This window comes from Hirundo rustica, chromosome 18 (genome assembly GCF_015227805.2).
Source record: "Hirundo rustica isolate bHirRus1 chromosome 18, bHirRus1.pri.v3, whole genome shotgun sequence".
NCBI classification, from domain to species: domain Eukaryota; kingdom Metazoa; phylum Chordata; class Aves; order Passeriformes; family Hirundinidae; genus Hirundo; species Hirundo rustica.
Window position 1 is genome coordinate 5,575,125 of NC_053467.1, and position 21,767 is coordinate 5,596,891.

General features: G+C 39.7%; 1 protein-coding gene across 4 annotated transcripts; it reads left to right on the forward strand.

Annotated features, from left to right (window-relative positions):
- The first annotated feature begins 1,459 nt into the window (after positions 1-1,459).
- On the forward strand, positions 1,460-20,649 carry LUC7L3 (LUC7 like 3 pre-mRNA splicing factor). 4 transcript variants are annotated; one of them, XM_040081368.2, is made up of 12 exons: positions 1,460-1,679; positions 8,182-8,248; positions 9,275-9,314; positions 9,580-9,724; positions 10,746-10,820; positions 10,903-11,007; positions 12,118-12,279; positions 12,701-12,984; positions 13,521-13,681; positions 18,534-18,674; positions 18,780-18,885; positions 20,203-20,649. In XM_040081368.2, the coding sequence occupies exons 1-12, from the start codon at positions 1,581-1,583 to the stop codon at positions 20,213-20,215; spliced, it is 1,398 nt and encodes a 465-aa protein (XP_039937302.1). In that variant the 5' UTR covers positions 1,460-1,580; the 3' UTR covers positions 20,216-20,649. The 4 variants fall into 4 exon arrangements, 3 of the variants coding, with proteins under 3 accessions (XP_039937302.1, XP_039937301.1, XP_039937303.1); XR_005703475.2 differs by lacking the exons at positions 18,780-18,885; positions 20,203-20,649 and adding an exon at positions 16,927-17,052 and having other exon boundaries at positions 18,534-18,672; XM_040081367.2 differs by having other exon boundaries at positions 18,780-20,649.
- The last annotated feature ends 1,118 nt before the right edge of the window (positions 20,650-21,767 follow it).

The window sequence follows — 21,767 nt, forward strand, 5'->3', positions numbered from 1 at the left end:
CTTAAACCATTACAATATTGCAAACCTTGAAAGAAATTTGTGATGCCTCACAGTGCTGCATTAGGGAGATTACGGAAATATCTCCGAAAGCAAACTCCTCAAATAACAACTGGTGCTTGCATGAAGCCCTCAGTGGTGCTGAACAAAGTTGCTGTCAGTCTAAGTGGGTTTTACAGGATCTGCATAAACATTTGCTTCAAGCTTTTCAAAAAATATAATTAAAATTTTATTTTATTGTATGTACTTAGTATGTTCAAAACAATGTTGAGTAATTAGGAAATAGTTGGCAATTTCTATGTGAAATTCAGTTTATATCGAGTACAAAGCCACATCTAGAAAGGAAAACAAAATGGGCTGGTTCCAAGGTCAAAGAATCAGATCTATTTTACATATGCAGGACTTCTATTTTCCCTCAACCTGTCAAGCATGGGGACAGGCTTTCCAGGGAAGTGGTGGAGTTATCATCCCTGGAAAGCGTTCAAAAAACGTGTGGATATGGCACCTGAGGACATGGTTTATTGGTGAGTGTGGTGATGGTTGGACTGGGCCATCTTAGAGGCCTTTTCCAACCATAACGATCGTACAATTCCCTGAATTCCTAGAGCAACATGCACAGCTGGAGGCACTCAGACCGGGACTCAGTAGCTGTGCATCACGAGCCGTTTGGGTGACTTTCTCCTGCCAGGATGCAGAGGGGACAATGACACTTCTTCAGCTATGCCCAGGCCCATGCTCTTAGCCTCCAGCCATGACCAGCAAGGCCACTAGCACAAAATCACAGAATCACAGAATGACTAGGTTGGAAGAGACCTCCAAGATCGTAGAGTCCAACCCAGCCCTAACACATCAACTAGACTATGGCACCGAGTGCCACATCCAGTCTTTTTATAAACACATCCAGGGATGGTGACTCCACCACCTCCCCAGGCAGATCACTCCAGTACTTTATTACTCTTTCCGTGAATTTTTTTTTTTTCCTAATATCCAACCTATATTTCCCTTGGTGCAGCTTGAGACTGTGTCCTCTCGTTCTGTCACTTGCTGCCTGGAGAAAGAGACCAACCCCCACCTGACTACCACCACCTTTCAGGACGTTGCAGAGAGTGGTAAGATCACGTCTGGGTCTCCTTTTCTCCATTGTGTGTCTCGGCTGTGTCCCTGCGCTCTGACACAGCACTAGACTGGACACTCTCGTGACGGCTTACCATCTGCAGTGACACCACAGGGAGCTGGACATTATCTGTCATGACACCTCGCTGGGCTGGGCATGGTTTGCCATGACACCTCACTGGGCAGGACACCGTCTGTGTGGCACCCGCTGCCCCTCGCGCGAAACCACGCGCGGCGGTGGTAATTCCGCGTCCCGGTATTTGCCGCGACTCCCCGTTCCTGCTTGCGTGCCCCGCGACTGCCCGAACAGGGCGGCACGGGAGCGGAGTACAGAGGGCTTGGCCCGCGCGGTGCATTGTGGGCAGGGCCAGCCATCGCCGCCATTTTGTCTCTGTCAGGCGCGGCGCGGGCGGTCGGGCCGAGGTGGTCGCGGTGGTGTCTGGCGAGGGGGATTCGGCCCGCAGTTCACGATGATATCGGCCGCCCAGCTCCTCGATGAGCTCATGGGCCGGGACAGGAACTTGGCCCCGGATGAAAAGCGCAGCAACGTGCGATGGGACCACGAGAGCGTGAGTGCAGCGCGGCCGTCTCTCTCCTCCCTCCTTTTCTGCTCTCGCACGCTGCGCGTGGCCGGGGCTTTGTCGGAGCGACAAGGGCGGCTTCTCTCGGCCAGAGACAACTGCGGGGAGGGGGAAGAGGGAAAAAAGGGTGAGGTGCTGGCCAGAGCAGGGGTTCCGCGTGGTTTGTCGTGGTGCGGGTCGGGCCCTCCGTGTCTGGCCGTGCATGGCCGCCTGGGGCGGGCCGGGCCTGAACGTGCGCGGGAACAGCGCCGAGTCTCACGGAGGAGGAGGAGGATACCTACACAGCTGGGCTGTTGTTGGGCTGCAGGAGGGACAGCTCCGGTGTTCGGGTGTCTGCGGGGGAAGGCTGTGCCCCCTGGGGCCGCCGTTAACGGGAACGGGGGTTTTCAGAGGGCTTGTGGGGGAGGAGGTCTCCGTAGTGGAACACAAAAATAAGGCGGGGCGGTTAAAGGAATTCAACACTTCTGAGTAGAAGCTGCTGACGTGCACGAAGAAGGTTGAGGCAGATGCTCTAGTTTGGGAAATAAATTACTCTGGATCTCTTCCTAAGGTTGGTGTTAGGGGAGGAAAAAGAAGGGCACGCGCATACCGACTTTAATGTGTGGAGGTTGTACTACAAGGAAAAATCATAGGACTCTGGAAAGTGAGGATTTGGTTAAGAAAATATTGATTCTTTCCCTATTTCCTCATTCAGAGGAATCTGCTTGGGAGTGGGGGGACGGACACTAACCTAAACAAGACTATTGTATAGGAGTACTTACATACGTTTGTTAATGTGGTGGTCATTCATTTTCTGCAATAAGTAGCTCAAACAAGACAACTTTGTTGTTGTTATTAGTTGGGGTTTCTCCACTGGTTGAGCCTTAATGAGTGATGACTTAGTTTTGGCCATCATAGTTTAATTGTAAGTTATTTGAGGAAAACTCAGTGGTACCGACAGAGTTCTTATAGCTGCTGCTTTGGGAGAGATGAACACTGATTAATTTTTATATCTTATTTTCTCCCGTTCATGGTACCTTTTTTAGTTACGGCATACGTTAAAAGAAAGTGTCACAGTTAGAATAATTTTTTACTTAAGTGATAGGAATTTCTGTAGTTTCAGCTGCACAAAGCATTTAGCTCCTCCTCCCTTAGCATTTACTCATGATATTGTTTATTTGGAAGGTGGGAGAAATGCTCGGGTTTGTTTGGCTGTTCTAAATTGCATCTTAATCAATGTCATTACATGTTTTTATATGGGATTTAGGTCATTATCAAGGAGGATAATACTCGTTTGAATTTGCTTGAGTTGGTTGAATTTGCATGATCTAGGGACCAGTACCTGTCTTACCTTAGATTTTTCAAGTGTGAGGAACTCCTTCCCTTGAGAAATGCTGCTCTGTAGATGAGCGGTGCATGTCAGGAAGAAATTGTGAGTTCAGGAAGTTTTCATGATCTTGTTCATGTGTTTCTAGATTTACTTTATTTAGAAAATAATTCAGTTAGGTGTTCAGTTAGATATTTTCCTTTGATTGTGAATTTAGAAAAGGAATGGTTAGATGAAATATATGAAATACAAGGTGAACGGCTTGAGCCATGTTTGTCCAGGTAGAACAGATAAGGGGATTGGTTTGGTTTATTCAGTAATAAGAATGAAGAAAGACTTCTTCTATTGGTTGATTTTTGTTTTCCCCATCATTCACTTTTAATAAGTTCAGATTACTTTCTTTATCTTCAAAGGAGCAAATCGCAGAATATTTTAAAATTTTCTTTTCAGTTACAACTTTAGGCTGAAGAGTTTGAATATAACCAAAGGGCTCCATCTCTAAACTGCTCAGTTTTGTTGTTTTAGAAACAGGGCCTTGTCTCTCCTTCCCACTCCTCTGGACAAATCAGAAGGTGAGAGCTGTCTATGTCTGAGAGTAGTGGGAAAGTTACAGGCTTAGGGTTGAGCCTTCAGTCCTGCAGGATCTGCTGCTGTTTGCTCTGGTTCTGCTTTTATTTAGAATTAAGTACAACCTTTCTCCAAGGAATGTTTTCCTAGGTTCCTACAGTCAGCTGATGAGTTCATAAAATCCAGCAATTACTTCTGTTAAACATGTGTCTCAGTTTGATTTTATTTGTCACCTAAAGATTAAATTTGCAATGTTGACATGTTTTAAAAGACAGGAAATGCAAATAAGGCTCAAATGGTAACATTAATTTCTCTGCCTGCTGTCCTGCTTTTCAGGTGAAATACAGGTGCTGATATAATGTCTTTGGAGATTAGACATAGATCAAACATGCAGCCTGCTCAGTGCCAGCATGTTGTGTTGATCCCAAAGTGTAGGATTTTGTGTCACATGTCGTCAGTTTTGAACGTGGAGGATTATCACAAGAGGCTCATCTGTATTTTGCTTGTCATTTGGAGATTGCATCTATGTGGCTATCAAACTGGAAGGTGCAGTGAAATACAGGATGGATGTGGAAAGTTTGGAAGCAGAGGGTGTGATAGCTCAGTGTGTGATTTATTTGCTGTACCAGTGAAACATGACAATTTATAAAAGTTTTTGTGGAGCTTAAGTTCTTACTTTGAAACTTTGACATGAGTAAATCCTTTAATCTCTAAAAATTGGAATCCCACTTGTGTATTTCAGTATTATGGCATGTCCTTAAGTGATCAATCCTGGTTTTGGCAAGAAGGCTTTGTTTTGTATGCAGGAAGAAGTTACTACTATCATATATTTTAGTCTTCCTGCTTACAATCATATCTGTAGACAAAGTATGTTTATTGATTCACACCTTCCTGCTTTAATATGCCACCTGCACAAAGCAAGTTCTTATGGAGCCGTGATTGCATAAGAGTTCTGAGGTTGTTTTGTAGCACAAGACAGCGAAGCATCAGTTGCCCATGCTCCTGTAAGGTTTGATATTTTGATGCTTCTTCAAGGCAAACTCAGGGTTTTCAGAAAGTGGAGAGGTGTGAGGAGCTGATAGAGACAAATGGCTGTGAGCAACCATCTCTGATAATGCAGTTTCTTGACGTGTAGGTTTGTATTCAGAGTATAATGAGATGGTTTTAGCTATTTATGATGTGTTGTGCTTTTATATTTATAATGCCAGCGACCTAACCTGCTTTGTGTCTAGGTAGAATTTAGTCCTTCAGGGGATGGAGGGAGAGGACCTAGACTTCCATTACCAATACTCTTCTGAAAACAAATAACATTTATTTTTAAGAGTGAGTTTGGGAGAAGGGCTGATGTTTGTTTGGGTTTGGGTGAGTGGGCTTAAAATGGTCTTAAAATGTCTGCTGCATGTGAGCTTTATGGGATTCAAAGAACTCAACTATGAGAAGTAATTTACTAGTTTTTGATGTGTAAGACACGGTCGGCTAGATTTTATTCTCAGCCTTTTTACTAGGACTTGTCTCCCTAAAGGAATTTGCTTGTGTAATTGTTTATTACTCTTAGAGACTTCTCCATCAGTAAATAAATTTCCTGCAGAAGAGAAACATGTTGATATAGAAGCATTAACAATATAGAGCTGTCAATAGCTTCTTTATCTGGGAAAACTTTGAACTGTTTCCCAGACTCTAACTGAGCTTGCAATTCTTGCTGTTAACTTAGTGGATGCAAAGGATACAGCTTTCCCACCTCCAAGAGATTTTCAGGGATTAGAGAATTTGTGATAAAGTGGGAAGTTCCAAGTATCCATGTTTCTAATAGTGTCGTAGTGTTATCAAAGTGTGAGCACTCAGGGGCTTTGAAACCCGAACTGTGGCTTATACTGCAGCAGCAATTTCACAGTGTCACTCCTCTGTTGCACCTTCTTGCTAGTAGAGTTGTCAGAATAATTCTGCAAACAGGAATAAATGCTCGTTACCTGCATGGGAAGTTCTGCCTTCCAAACTGCCTGTTAAGTAATGTGTTTTCTTATTTTCATGTTACTTCATCTCTGTTTCAGTCCTTTAATGGTTCCGTGATGATTAAGCCATTCCTTGGCACTTATTGTTCCTACTCACCATTGATTACTTAGGATTGTTTGGAAACGCAGTTGCTATTCAGCCTGGGAGGATTAAATTTTGCACTTAGTGAAGCAGAGCTGGAATGATACCTGCAAGATTCTGCAGGATTCCAGCAAGTTGTGTTTTCCTGTTGGGGCAAGCTCAGCTGAAGAGCATAATTAAATGGGTATGAGAGGGGAGGAAAATCGCTTCAACTACAGTGGTCTGAACCACTCTGAAGTGAGTATTTCTCTGCAGGCTACTTCCTAGGAGAGAATGCCAGGTAGTTCACTGGGTGCCATCCTAGTGCTAGAGTGGCAGCATCTAGAGCTGGTAGGAGAAAATTACGGCAGCTTTTTAAAAGTGTGTGTGTGTGTATTTTGTGATTTGAGTTTTCTTGTTTGTTTGATACGGCTTGTGTTTGTTTGGGTTTTTTAATACATAAATGATTAATACAGTGTATGGTGTGTTTAAACTTCAATATTTTAGTATTGGTTACTGCAACTTTTGGCTATAACCATCAGTTCATAAAAAGAGTATTTTCCTAGTAGTACTCTTCCTGGTTTTCATTGAGGGTGATTTGTTTTGTTTTGTTCCTCATACTTCTAATTACTTTTCCTTTGCTTCTTTCATTAGTACTAGTTTCTAAACTTACTGGCCAGTTTGCCTAATTTTATGGGTGGTAGAAGATATCCTACAACCATTTTAACAGTATGATATGGTCAGACTGTCATTACTGTGCTCTCTGTGTCTTAGGAAATTGTCTAATCCATCTCTGAAACTTTTTTGGGAAGCGTATTTCCACTGATCCTTATACCTGGATGTGGATATGAGAAAATGGGAGGAGAATGTGTAGAGAAATTACATTTCTATGGACTAGTACAGAAATCCATCCCAGAAACTGCTCCTGTCAAGCAGCTCTGTAGTAAAACAAGGAATATTGCAGCTTTCAGAAAAGAGCAGATTCTGAGACCAGATTTTGTCCAGTAACTTTCTCCTTCTGAGGGAAAGAAAAAAAAAAAAAAAGTAATTTCACATGTTTTCTTAACTATTCTTGGTAAATTGCTTTAGATAGGTACCAGTGTCCAAACGTGGATTATGGGAGAAGTATTAAAATTACATAATAAGAGATTTGTTTGTTTGTGTTTCTTGTCCATGGTTTGTTAATAGAAAGCCTGATTGTTTTTTCTGAGCAACCTGTAAAGCAGTTAGTAGAGTTTTAACTTCTGTAGCCTGATTTGCAGTCTGGCAGTTAGCTTGGAAAAATAAATCAGGCTGACCAAAATAAGTCAAATTGATCAACATGTATGACAGGCTTCTTAGTGAAGTGGTGGTGTTTGGGGTCTCTCTCCTCACCCCTGTCTCTTCAAATACTTCAGTCTTTATCTTGGGAGATAAGATACTGTGTTTGTCCACAGGATATGTGAGAGGATTAGAACTAGGCTGTAATGCATTCACAGTTACTAGATTTGCCAAAAATTAGAAACTGGTGTAACGTAAAGGAGGTGCTGGAAGAACTTCCAGGCTGGTTTTGGATTTACACCTTAATTAATGGCAGTCATATCTGTGGGAAGAGTCTAGTGAAAAGTTAATTATTTAAGATTGTTTATGAAGTTAGGGATGAAAGTATTTCTAATTCTACCCTTATGGCTGTTCTGATGGATAGACAGGAGATATTTCTGTGCTATGAACTTCAGGAACTGACCAACTTGATTAGCTAAGCCCATGCTCATGGGTGAGGGTGAATAATCTTTTTAACAAAAGCTGGTTTTATCCCATCATATGCTAACTATTTACTGATTAGAGTAACAGGCTTGTGGGTTTTTGAACTTTCTGGTGGTCTTTTTCTGTTATCAGACTGACTCAATAATGTAAAACCAGACTGTGCAGAAACAAACCAAACCCTTTCTAGTTGGCAGGAAACCAGGTTAAAATGAATGACTTCTCTGCCTGAAGAACTATATGATGTCTTGTTGCCTGTCATTCTTAAAGTAGCAAATTGTAAAAGCATTGGAGTGGGAAAGCTTCTGGATAAATCTACCTGTTGTTTGAGTGTAGGTGGCTCCGGTTCTCCAGGCCAGTAGGTCTGAGGAAGTGAAGGCTGAACTCAAAAGTTGTGCCAGACAAGCAGAGGAACTTGTCCTGTGCTTCTGTGGCGCTTGTTCTCACCTCTTGTGGCTTTTCACAGTTAAGAATTTCACTAAAACTTACTAAATAGTCCATTCCATTCCCTTGGAAGTATTAAATACTTATATTTATAAATTGCGACACTTTAATCTTAAATATATAGTGGTAAAATTAAGAACTATTACTGTTGCAAGGAAAAATAAGGTTTTTGGTGTTTTTCATCAAGATGCATCTTGTAGCACTTACAGCTGCCAGGAAATACAAGGTAGAGGTTGTGTAAAATTTTTAGAAATTTTACTATGTTCAAAGGAAGCTTTATCACTTTTAGAAATAAAAGCGATTACATAAAGTTTTCAATTCAAGAGGCAAAAAATGATGCCTGTTTCTTTTCTTCTCTGTCAGGTTTGCAAATACTACCTTTGTGGCTTTTGTCCAGCTGAATTATTTACAAATACCCGTTCTGATTTAGGTAAGTTTATAAGTCATGACATTTTTATGCACTTAAATGTAATTACAGTTGAGCTTTTGTTTGCAAATTATGTTTCTGATGTTTATACACTGTGTTAATTGCTCAAACACTTTCAATTTTTTTATTTCAAGGGTTACCAGTGATACAGTATGCTAAAAGTAATATTTATTCCAGATCCTACTTCGTCTAAAATTTTTTTTCTTACTTGTGTAAGCTAAATTACTGGATGTGGGGTGCTTTTCTCCTGCTCAAGTGTCAGTGTCTAGTTTGGGTTATTCTACTTGGGCAGTTTTGTGTGAGTATACATTATTGAGCTGCTTTACTTTAGAGACTCACTTACTGTAATAGTTATTTCTGACGACCAGCTCTAAATTACTGGTAGTTTTCAAGTGATGGCCACATGTAGCATGTAGTTTGGAGGTGGTAATTTATCAGAGCCAGTCTTTTTGTCCTAGTGTTAATTTCTGAGTCTGTTTGAAGAGTTTGAGAGTCTGGGGAAGGTGAGGAATTTTAACACAGCCACCTTCATGAACTCAGGGCACACACTTCCTCATTTACTCCCAAGATCTATGTTTTAAGTAGCCAGTGTGTTGCAGAGAACCCTGGAAACTAGAAAGTGCCTGATAAAATTACCCTTCATATGTTGTTTGTTTGTTTGTTTTTGTTTATTGTTTTTGGTGTTTTTGTTGTTTGTTTTGGGGTTTATTTTTTTTTTAAAGTCCCGGGTGTTCAGGATATTACATTGTTTGTATTTACTGGTGTAAAACTTGATCTGGAAATTCTGTTTTTATGAAGACTTCGTATGTAGAGTCCATTTTGGTTTTATAATTACTAAACAATGTTGGCGTTGGCGTTCTTTAATGTATCTTTCAAGCTCCAAGCAAAGGAAGCAGAAAGGCAGAAGCATAAAAGTCCTTGTGAAATGTTTGTAGTCCTTTTCTGTTGTGGTGCACAAACAAATGCTGATGGAATATGAATACAGCATTTAGGAATGCAAATTTGATTTTTTTTGTGTTGTTTTCTTAGGTCCATGTGAAAAAATTCATGATGAAAATCTACGCAAACAGTAAGTTTGTTGTTTGATGTGTTAAAGCAAATAAAAGCTTCTGATTATCTTTGAAGGTTGTTAATAGCAATCCAAACATTACCAATTACTTGCTCTTTTTATTTGCATAAATTTATTTAAATTTTTATTTAAATAAAATTTTACTTATTTAAGTATATAATATTCTCTTACGGTCAGCAAGAATTTATAATACTGTGTGTCTTGTTACTTAGTTTTCATCTATTACAGACTGATGTGAGCTGTCGTTTTTAAAATCTTTTTTCAGGTATGAGAAGAGCTCTCGGTTTATGAAGGTGGGCTATGAGAGGGACTTCCTGCGTTATTTGCAGAGCTTGCTGGCAGAGGTGGAGCGCAGAATCCGGAGGGGCCACGCTCGTTTGGCACTGTCACAGAACCAACAGTCTTCTGGGGTGAGTCTTGCAAGAGTCGTTGAGGCGGCTTTTCCTGTAGATAGCATCTTCAGGGTCTTAATTATTCGGGTAAAACTTATTGTTATCCAGAAGTTTCCTGATCAGTAAGATTTTTCATCTGTTAGCCAGCAGATCACATCTGGTACTAATGGACTAGCCAAGTGACTCCACAGTCAGCAAGAGCCCTCTCTGTTCTTACAGTCTTCTATTTCCTCAGAATGAGTATCTGTTCTCTACCCGTCAAATGTTGTCTTTACCCTGGCAACCTCCGTTTACGTTCTTTCCACTAGTTGCACATTCCTCCCTCCCTGCACTAGCAGGCTCTATCTTGTCCCCGATGGATTTGGAGCAGTCACTGTGGCCTGTGCTCTGTGAGTTTGGTGAGTGTCAGGACAGCTTTGCTCTTTTCTGCTGCCCCACCTCACTGTTCTGCGCAAAGTCCATTTGCTTCAGAAGGAGCTGTGGGCAGTATCCAGTCAAGAGATACCACTTGTGGAGCAGAGCAGAGGTAGAAGGGCAGCAATAAGTCTATTCAGGCAGCCTGCAGAGGGGACGCTGCTGACAAATACATCTTTGAAGTGAGCTTCTTTTTGCATTTTACACTCAGAATTTGAAATTCAAAGCCCACAGAACTTCTAAGTCATACTTGAATGTCTGCAAAGATATGTAGTAGCTGCACGAGAGTGTCAGAGTTTAAAGTAGGACTTTGAACACATTTTTCTTTTTTTTTTTTAATGGGCCAGGACCTTGAACATTTTTGTTGATTTGGGAGGAATTAGTGTGACTAGGCTTACACAAGGGTGGAGTAACTTGTGTCGAGGAGTGTTTTATATTAGACTAGACTATTATTAGTAGCTTCCCGTGGGAGAAGAGGCCAGGGGGAGTTTATTCCCAAAGCATCTCTGGAATATGCAAAGACATACATTTGTGTGTTTAAGCTATTTTAACAAAAGAAGTAAAAAAAAAAAAAGCCCAGCAAGGAAGGAAGAAAAACCCCACCTCACTCTTGTACTTTTTGCAGGGAGCAGGACCTACCGGTAAAAATGAGGAGAAGATTCAGGTGTTAACTGACAAAATTGATGTACTGCTTCAACAGGTGAGGGTTTTTGAACCCCTAGAAGAGAGATCTCTTGCTTTTGTTACTTGATCAAAAATTAAACTTTTTTTTTTCCTTTTAGATCGAAGAACTGGGTTCAGAAGGAAAGGTGGAAGAAGCACAAGGAATGATGAAACTTGTTGAACAGTTAAAGGAAGAGAGAGAACTGCTGAGGTCTACAACTTCAGTAAGTAATGTGTTCATAGTTCTGTGAGACATATCAAAATGTGGTGCACGGTAAATTCTGAATAACCTTGTCCTTCCACTAATGGCATGCAAGGTCTGTGCAGAATTTATTACGTAGTAACAGGACATTTGGCTTCGTTAGTCCAGTGTGTTGATTAGGCATTCTACCTTGAGAGTGGGCTTCCTGCACACAAATTATGAAAATATTCACCCAGCAGTCCTGGAGGAGAGCTTGCACCTTCCTCTAGGTGAGATCTCAGTTAAACTTTGCCCTGTAGCCTCTGCAATATAATTCTACTGAATTACCAATCAATGTGGCTGTTACAGAAAGCCCTTGAGTCAGGGCTGTGACTGCAGACAGGCATTTGTCTGTCTCTGAGAGGTACAGAAGCCAGAGGGGATGTGTTAAGTATCAAGTTCCTGTTAATAAAAAGGAGCTTAAGTTTAAAGATTTTATTTTGGTGTTTAATGAAATGTTCAGATTGCGATTCTTGTTTTATTTTTCAAGAGCTCATAAATGTTGCAGGCAGAGTGTTTATGTCCATACTGTATGATTCATGAATATTGCACAGCAATAATCACGTGTGCTTATGTTGAAATTTCAGTGTACTTCTCGTGTCTGTTGAAACAGCGGTTTAATTTGACCACCATGCTTTTAAGTAGAAGCCAGTATTTCTTTTCGTTTTTCTTCATGGGGTGTTCCAGCCTTTTGATTCCTTGAATTATATTCCATGGTAGTTCTGCAGCTCCTGACGTTTCAGTTAATGCCAAAGAAATCTTAAAACTGAAAAAGAAAGCTTTAAAAGAAAAACTTGAAACTTTAATTTTTCTCATATTGCAAAGAAAGTTGCAGATATGACTGTGTCCATGTTAATGCAGTGAGTAATGGTTCTGTGGTTTCTCATGGACTTTTTCCATGTGGGAATGGGCATCAGGTTGCTACTTTTCTCCCTGTTTACCATGATGGCGTGCAGTGCTCCAGAGATAAAGTAGGCAGATGTGGTTTCAGCTTTCAGTACAGCCTGGAATTTGACAACAGTAGCACAGAGTTACAAACCTCTTCACTGACTAAAACTTCTCTTTTGCCTTATCAAATATTTCTCTTTTTCAGACAATTGAGAGCTTTGCAGCCCAGGAAAAACAAATGGAAGTTTGTGAAGTTTGTGGAGCCTTTTTAATTGTAGGAGATGCACAGTCCAGGGTAGATGACCACTTGATGGGAAAGCAGCACATGGGTTATGCCAAAATAAAAGCTACTGTAGAAGATTTAAAAGTAAGTATTTCCTGCAGTTATTGAAAAAAAAAATGCTTGGAGGCTTCCTAACGTACATAAAAAGCTGTCCAGTGGATTTTCTCAGGGGGGCAAAACACTCCTAGAAATGGAATCCTGCACTGTGCTTTGGCAGATGTAAATTTTTGTGACATTAGATACAAGCAAAGATGTTGATTCAGGTGGGAGTTTTTATGGCCTTTTTAAAGAAATGTACTGTGGCCTCTGTTCTTGTGAGAATGACAAGCAAAAGAAAGTTCTGCAAGACGAAGGATTTTCATTTCAGGGATTTTAGGAAGCACTGTCCGTTGTTTGGAAAATAACACTGAACTATTTTAAAAGTTTAGGCTTTTGCATCCTCAGAATCTATATGTTTAAGTATCTTGAGTAATCTTAATTTCTTTCTGTGAACTTGTTTTTTAAGGAAAAGTTGCGAAAAAGAACAGAAGAGCCTGACCGTGATGAAAGGTTGAAAAAAGAGAAGTTAGAACGGGAAGAGAGGGAGAAAGAGAGGGAACGGGAAAGAGAAGAGCGGGAACGGAAGAGACGACGTGAAGAGGAAGAAAAGGAAAAAGAGAGGGCTCGTGACAGAGAGAGACGTAAAAGGAGCCGCTCACGGAGCAGGCATTCAAGCAGGACATCTGACAGGAGGTGCAGCCGCTCACGAGACCACAAAAGGTCAAGAAGCAGAGAAAGAAGGCGAAGCAGGTACCTCTGTGTGTGTCTGTGTGTCTCTTTAGTATTTTCATGTAACTTTCCAAAAAGTAAAAATCTTGGGGGCTTGATCTGTCAGTCTGAGTCACATCATTGATATGTTAGCTTCACTTGGGTCTTGCTTCTTAAGCAAAGACACACCTTACTGGTTCTAAGGATAAGCAAGTTTTTGATGTCACTGTCTTCTCTCCATTTTTGGAAGATGACGCCATAGTGGTGGAAGTGGCTTTGAGGGAGCTTTTAGCAGACAAGGAGTGCTCCCAAAAAGTAGGGTCTTGTTTTTTCCTTCAGTTGGTCTTTATTTCATGGTGGTGGATACTTTTAAGCTGTGTAGGTAAGTGTGTCAGTAAATAAAGAGGGCAATATGAAACCAGTTCTTATGTACTGGGAAATATTTATGCAGTACATTAAGATTTGGTTTCTGCAGATAATCACTGTATTTAAAAGCGCTACTGTTTTACTGTTTTATATTCTGAGTTAGAAAATAGCAACTGAGATACACGTTTTTGAAATTCTCTCTGAATGTTAAGGAGTCGTGACCGGAGGAGAAGCAGAAGCCATGATAGATCAGAAAGGAAACACAGGTCTCGTAGTAGGGACAGGAGACGGTCAAAAAGCCGGGATCGGAAATCCTACAAGCACAGAAGCAAAAGCAGAGAGAGAGAACAAGACAGGAAGTCAAAAGAAAAAGGTATGTTTGTATAAAGACTGAGCTCTTAGCAAGTTCTGAAACTAATCTTTTCTTAGAGTCTCAGAAGCTGTTAGCCTTTCAGTGGGCCACTGAAAGTTCTTAGTACCAAATCAGACCTGGTTCTGAAGGCTGTGTGTGTTGCTGTAAGCAATTTGAAGCATTTTGTTCTTTGCAGTTACCATTACTGCACATATGTGCATACCTATACCCCAGTGTCGTTCTCTTACCTGTTGCACTTTGTCTGCAGATGAAGTGTGCAAGGATTTTTATATATTTTAAGATCTGTTTATAGAAAAACATAAGCCTCTAATCGTTTCCTAAGAGTGAATGTTTTATATTCTTACTCTTAGTGGATATTTGCAATTACCCTTTGCAGGCACGTGTTTTGTGGGAGATTGGTACCTGGCTTCTCACCTGTCCCATGTATTCTTCTCAACACTACCATGTTTCCTTTATTATCCTTTTAACCGTGCTTTTAAGTTTTTTTCCCAATCTGTAAATGCAGTCCAAGATAAATTTTGCAGAATCTCTGTGATGCTCTAAATGACAATTTATGCCTTTTCCCTAGTCTCCTGCTTTCCCCCCACATCTTTCTCTTTTTTTTTAGATTGTTTTGTTTGTTTGTTTGTTTTTGTTTATTGTTTAAACAAAGTGAGTTTTGCTTTGTCAGTATTCAGGTGAGTCTCAACAGAAAGCTGTGTTAGTCCTTGGAACAGTTTTGTAGCTGTACCTGCCATGTAGCACAGCATTCATGGTGACTCATTGCTTCACCAGAAGCTGAAGCTCAAATTTTAAGTAGGATTACAAAGAACTACGGTGAGAACACTGTAGATTCACGTTTTGTGAGAAGATGCTAATTCACTGTTATTGCTAAATTTCCCCCTTTAAAAGTCTTTTGGAACTTCTGTAGGAACGTAATACTTCTGGCTCTGGTGGGGAGCTGACTAATGGCAAGTCCGAAACAGCCACCCCACTTCATGGGCTGATCATCAGTAATGGATGAAACAGTTGTGTTTCTAAGGTACTTTTGAGGTTCTCTGGAATGAAAGGTGCTCTGTGCATGTGTCTGGGTTGCATAGGCCTGTCTGCTTGACCCTTCTCCACATTTATCCAGTGGATTGGTTGCCAAAATGTTGGTAATGCTTCATGTATTTCTCTTCCCTGACTTCCTTAGACTGTTTCAATTACTCTGGTTTATACTGTGGGGCATCTTTAGTATTGATTCTTCTCTCGTTTTCCTTTGCCATGTAAAGAGTGGGTTTTGTTGCTTGCTCATTGGCAGTGGAGATGATGTGCAGGCTTTAAACTCATATTCAGTGTTGTAGCCTATATCTGTCCATTTGTTACTATTCCTTCCTGATACTGTGCCTTTTTTGCCTGCTTTATGAGCAGATTTCTGGTACTTGGTCAAGAATATCCTATTCTCCTGAATGTGTGTATCTGTGCATAAAAATAACTGTTTTCTTATTTATTCAAATTTGGTCTGGTTTTGAGCTTTTCAGTTCTTTTCTTAATCTTCCCATAAATCGAGGAGCTAGTGAACTTTCTTCAGCATCTCAAGTATTTTTAGTTTTAACTTGATTGATTTCCTTGCTGGCTGTTTTATTTGCTGCTTGCTACTTTCTTCCACCAGAAATGAGAACAGTTGAGGTGATCTATGAGCTGCGATGAAAATCCTGCCTGGGAAAATCAATTACTTTTTTTGATTGTGCTATCTGTAAAAACACAAATAGGCCTTAGACCAGGACTGTAATGCTGAAGAAGTTTATGATTTTCCCTTTGTTGAGAAAAACCTTCAGCAGAAAAAAATGTTAAAGAGGAGGGGAGGAAGGAAAAAACCAAACCCAGTAGTAATTAATAAGGCAACATGGAATTTCTGTGCTGAAGCTGTAAGCACCATTGCATCCTCATATTTGCAGTGTAGCACTCTAGGTAGGTAGTGAAGAAAGCTTTAGAGATTCATATATTTGAAGTATGTGGCTTTTGCATAATAGTAACTTAAAAGTTAAGGTTTAACTTAGTACATGGGGAATCTTGGCTTCACAATCTAGTTGTCTTTATAGCCACCACTGATCTGCAGTTGTAAAAGTAAGCAGCAAAGGCTGTAACTACTCATGGTAGTGCCTTTCATATAGAAGTCTCAGATTGCTTTATAAACATGAATATTAACACCAAAAAACCCCAAGGACAGTTGCCCAAGACTTTGTGCACAATTGCACAAGAAATGTGTACAATTGCACATTAAATTAGTGCCACACTTTGAAAATTCAGAAGTTCTGGCTTCTTGTTCACTAAGATACTGTAGAAGATGGCAGCCAAGGTTGTAAGAAAAAAGTATATGTAAAAATGGGCTCACTTGATTTGTGACTCAGATTTCAGGCTCAGGGATACCTTTGTTGAAGAAAGGAGCCCCCAGCCATAAACACCAGCTGTGCATTAGTTAAATATAAACTAGTAGAATGCACCTACTGTTCAAGTTAACAAACTTCAGAGCAGATGGAATAAATAAGGAGTTCTAATAAAAGAAAAAATATTTTTCAAATATCTTTATTTTATGAAGGGTCAGTACTGGAATGGGCCTTTTGACCACTTTGACTTGGCTCTCTATCTTCCCTAATGTGAATTCTGATACTAACATAAAAATAATTATGATCGTGTTTTGATGTTAGTGATTAAACCTTTGAAAATACTGCCTGAACAGCTCAGTAATACTGGGTATTATGTTTGATTTTTTTGAACAGTAAAGCGATTCACTTGGTCGTGATAAGAATTCTCACAAAACATACTCAGTTGCCCACACAAACTCAAACAGAAAAAATGTGTGTGTGTTTAATCAGGAAGCAAAGGCAGTATTATATGATTATACCTAATAGGTCACAGCTAAAATATTACACCCAGTTTCAACAGCAAACTAATTTTATGTGCTTTCTCTCTTACTGGTTAAAAATACAGTGGAGGAGCTTAACTTCTTGCAGATACTCTAGGGGTTGAAAAGTTACTGGGCTATTTGTTGAATACAGTTCTTCAGTTCTGCTTGGCAGACTGGAGGTTTGCTATGGTAAACTTATTTTAATACTAAAATTTTTAGAAGAGCGTTTGATCTTTCATATCACAGTTTATTAGGTTTTTTTTAACCTTAAACAAAATTATCCTTCCTGACCACATTCAAGACACAAACAAGACAGAACACAAACCCTGCACACTGCACATCCATAGGGCTATTAAGATCTGCCATATCTACATAGGACAGAAGATAAGATTATTGGACTGACTACTAGTCCTCTGCCGGGAAACAAGACTACTATTCCTCAGTGGATCCACGTGTGCACCGGAGATACCTTTAAGACACAAAAAGAAGACTTTTTAACAAGGTTAGTTAGAGTGCAATCTACCTGCGGAGTTGCCAAATCAAGGGCAGACAGACCCAAACTGACTTAGTCCTTCAGTGAGCTGGGTGATGTTGCCACGTGCTTTCTCCAAGCACCCTGCACTGGATGTGCTGCTGCAGGTGAATCCTCACTACTGGTGGTCATTAGGCAGTTGCCCTCATTTCTCTGTGAGGGCTTTACCTTATCCTTTGGTAGTGTGTTATAAATCAAAGAAGTTGGGATGTCACTGCTTTTTTAAAGCTTAATTTCTTGCTTTGTCTCCTGGAATATAAAAGTGTGTTATGCCAGTCTAGGTGATAATACTATTTTAAATATCTTTTTGAGTGTTTGATCTGTGTGCTCCTGTGTTGGGAATGTATCTTTCTATTTATATTATTTATTTTGATTGCCCGGATAGCAGGGAATATTCAGAAAAAAGAGCATGAATGTTTTTCTGTATGATGACATCTGAGAGGTTTGTTTTTTGGATTTTTTTTATTTTCTCTCCAGAGTGTCTTTACTGATCAAGAGTTGAATATTATGGTGTGAAATAATACAGCGGGAATTGGTATTTTTCTTAAATTTGCAAATACTGAATTTACAGATGAGGCATGCAGCTCTAATACTGAATGTTTTCTTCCCATGGAAATATTTTTACTTCTGGCTTCCTTCCTTCTTTGAAGATCGAGTTTTTAGTGTAGCAAATGCTTCAGTGAGCTTCCCAATTATGATGAAATTATGGGCTTCTTCCCCCACATCTTGCTGTTTCTTTGCCTTTGAAAATAAATTGCTTTTTATCTATCTTCCTAGCTGTCTCCCCAAGCCCTTTTAGTGAGTTGGTCATAAATGACCACTGTTTTTATAAAATTCAGAATTAACAACACTGACAAATGAGCAGCTTCAAATTTAATTCTGGTTGTCAGTGATCTCCACTTTCAAAGCTGTCAGTGCTTAATATTGTTTCACAAAAGTATTTGATAGTTTGAGATTGCTAGTTTTTAATTGGCAAGTGTCAATTTCTTTGATTATGCAGTCAAGCATTGTCCCACCACTCTTTTCTGATTCTCTTTCAAGAACCATAATTAACGATAATTATAAACCAAAGCAAGCCATACACAATCAGAAATCATAACTTGGGGACCAGAAGAGTCCCATAATAAGTAAGGAAGCCGTGCACCATAATTCCACATTTGCCTAACTTCTTTACCCCCAATTTGTTCATTTTGACAGAGAGCTGAGTAGCTGCCTCTGTTAGGAGGTCTGACCTTTCTTCTCTTCCCCCACCTTGTACTGTCCCCTTCTACCATTATTTTGTCCCCTCTCCATTCCAGCATGGTAGTCTGAAGCCTGTTTCTGTAACTTTTTGAGTATTACTGTTACTGCTATAGGAAGTAATTGTCCCATATTGTATGCAATATATATCTCACATGTGCAATGTTTGTTTTTACTTTGAAATCCATGGTCAATGTCTTCTTTCATGGCAGAAAAGAGGGGATCTGATGATAAAAAAAGTAGTATGAAGTCCAGTAGTCGAGAAAAACAGAGTGAAGACACAAATACAGACTCGAAGGAGAGTGAGACTAAGAATGAGGTCAATGGGACCAATGAAGACATTAAATCTGAAGGTGACACTCAGTCCAATTAAAACTGATCTGATATGACCTCAGATCAGACAGAGGTAAGTGCATTATTGCAAACTTTGATTAGGGCTTTTTGTTACTGTTTAACAGTGCAGCGTAAGTATTCACAGATGAAGATGGAACTAAGTCAAGTAAGAAGACAAACTAAAGCACCTTCTGAAGGAAATGACAGTGTAGTCCTGCAAAACATTTTGAGGTACATTGTTTTGTCTCAGCTATTTTGTAGCAGACTCATGCCCCCATTCGTGTGCCTCTTTGGGACATATTTGTAATATAGTCACCATAGAAAAATTAATTATCCTTTTTTTATTTTTAGGGATTTTGTTACTGTTTTTTTAAAAAGTTGAACTGGTTTTGTATTTAAGTCCATATTGTGTTGGTACATCAGCAGAAACTTTTGCTTAAATACTTAACATTTGAGGCACATGTTGGACTACTTTGTTTTCATATAAACTGCTAGTATTTCTTTGTCAAGGATGTTTCTAGTTTTTTTTGCTTTATTGCCTTGCATTCTAATGCAGTTTGTTCTGTAACTCGAGAGCCAGTAGCATTGGATTGATGGAAGTGTAGGGTTTATGAATTATTGCAGCTGACTACCATACCTCACACAGCGTTGGTGTTGTGAGCGGCCCATGAAAAGCCAAATTAAAAATCAAGGATTCAGTCAAACTAAGCAGGTACTCATGCCAGGTACTCCTTTCTCTACCCACATCCATGTTTGAATGCTGTTGCCTGTAATCTTTAAGCTTACTGTTGTGTTTTTGATTTTGAAGCTAGTGAAAAGGACTTTTTTGTGTATTGTGTGAATACTGTAAATCTGATGTTAACAGAATGGAATTTTCTTTCAACTGTGTGTAGGGATGCAGTGCTGCCCAGAATTAGATATCTTTAAAGAGTTTAAAATGCAATAAACACTACATAATATTCGCCTTGTTACTTTCAATGCAATTCAAGTCTTTAAGAGGTATGTGCTTAATATTTCCTACTGTGTAGGAGACTTTGCAGTCAGCCATAGCACAGAACAGTGGAATGGCTGGTAACAGGCTTGTAAGGCAGATGTAAATGCAGAGGCAGATGCCACCAAATGATGACCGTGTTGATGGCAGGAGTGTATGCTGGAAACTGGGAAATGAAGCAGCTAAGCAATAGGCAGTTACTATATTATATTGAAAGGACAACTTGAAGTTTTTTCCCCACTCTTGACATAGCTTTCTTACAGAAGGTCTTTAGTTGTATTCCTGAAATAAGGAACTAACAGTGGAGATGACAGCTAATAAATTAGCTTCTTGCAACAAAATTTGTTACTGTAGTTGCATTATGTATGCTAGAAACATTTAATATTGATATTAAACCATTAATGCTACATCATTGCTTCTAAAGCCAGTCGTGATCAGTGGTGATGTTTTTGTAGAGTTAAGATGACAGCTAACAACTGGGTGAGTGTATAGGAATGGTGAACAAAATGCTTCTAATACTGTCTAATTGTCTGTTCTCCCAAAATTTTGCATTATAGGACTACTACATGAAGAGTCTGCGAAGACAGCGGAAGACGGCTTGAACTGAAGATCTGCTTTAAAATGAGGTGAAAGAAAGCTGTAGTGGCATAGAAAAATATAAAGTTGAGTTAGAATTTTTTTTTATAAAATTTAATTCAGGACTGGTGTTTCCTCCCAGAGTTCAGAAAGATGTGTTGATAATAGCACATATGCTACTGAGAATATAAGTCCTGTATCCTTTTTTTTCTTTAAGACTTTTTAAGATAAGAAACCAACATAACCTGAACACATAGCTTGCTCAGTGTTTAATTGCAAGTTTTCATTCTTGGACTTTAAAACACAAGAATAAATGTTTAGTATTTGTGTGACTCGAACTAAAATGAATCCCATTTTTACAACTAAGCAGTTCCTAGCTTCTTGATACATGAGAAATGGAAATAAAGTATCTGAATTTCTGTTACAAATTTGATTGTCTCTGTCATTGAACATTTAATATTAAATAAGCTTCTTTCCTAATAAATTACTTGTGTCTTCAAGCTTAGTTCATTAATTTGGATGCTTAGTTATTCTGTGCTGTTTGTTGGTTTGGGTTTTTTCGGTGCCATCAGGATATAATTTCAGGCTTACTTTTGCAGCAGTTAGATTCTGTTGGGTTCAGTGTCTCACCCAGAAAAATGCCTTTTGCTGTAGTTAAGAAACTACAGAAATCTTGAAAAAAAAATGCAGATATTAACTCTTTATAAAACAGTTCAACTTTGACAGCATGTTTAGAGTGATGCCAGTGTTAAGACTGGTGTCCAGACTGCTTCGTATCTGCATTGCATATTGGTTTGGGATACTGATTAACAGCCCTATGCAGTTGGTCAGAACAGACACTTAGGCAGGGAGATGTGCCTCACGCTTCCCTGTGAAGCTGTAGTGCAAGCAGGAGTGGTTCTTGTTGGAAAGGAGCTGTAGTGTATACTAGTCACTGCTGTGGCTATAAGGCAATGAATTAACATTCTTTAAAAAGAGCATTATCTTTCCCATTAGTATTCAGGCCTTGACTGTATGTGTAACCAAAGTCAGACATGGACAGAACACCATTGTAGTTTGTGCTGATTTGTGTGGTCTGTGGGTGGAAGTGCACTTGGGAGGAATCTGCATCTTGGTCCCTCTGATCAGTAGTGCTAGATTTTGATGCCACATGCAGACAGCGATGTTCCTTTTTTGACTTCTATTGTTCTAAAGCAGATGCACTTGCTGGGGCACAGGGGATGGAGAGGGGTGTGGTGGTGGTTTTGGGAAAAATTAGAGTGAGATTATTGCTAAATTCCAATTGGAGACACTGGATGCACACCTCTTCCTTTTGAAAGTTGTGAGGCAGGACTCAGCCTCTTCCTGGGATGCATTAACTTCTCTCAGCAGTGAAAATGTTTGTCTTGCACCTTCCACTGCCCTTGTTACAGGATTTGCATTTCCCCATATTTTGCAAAAGTGAAATTATGAGGTACCTTGTAGTAGATAGCCTGGGATTCAGATTCTGTCTTGTATCATAGGGGAGTTTTAATGCTTTGAAGATGAAGAAAAATTCTGTTTTGCA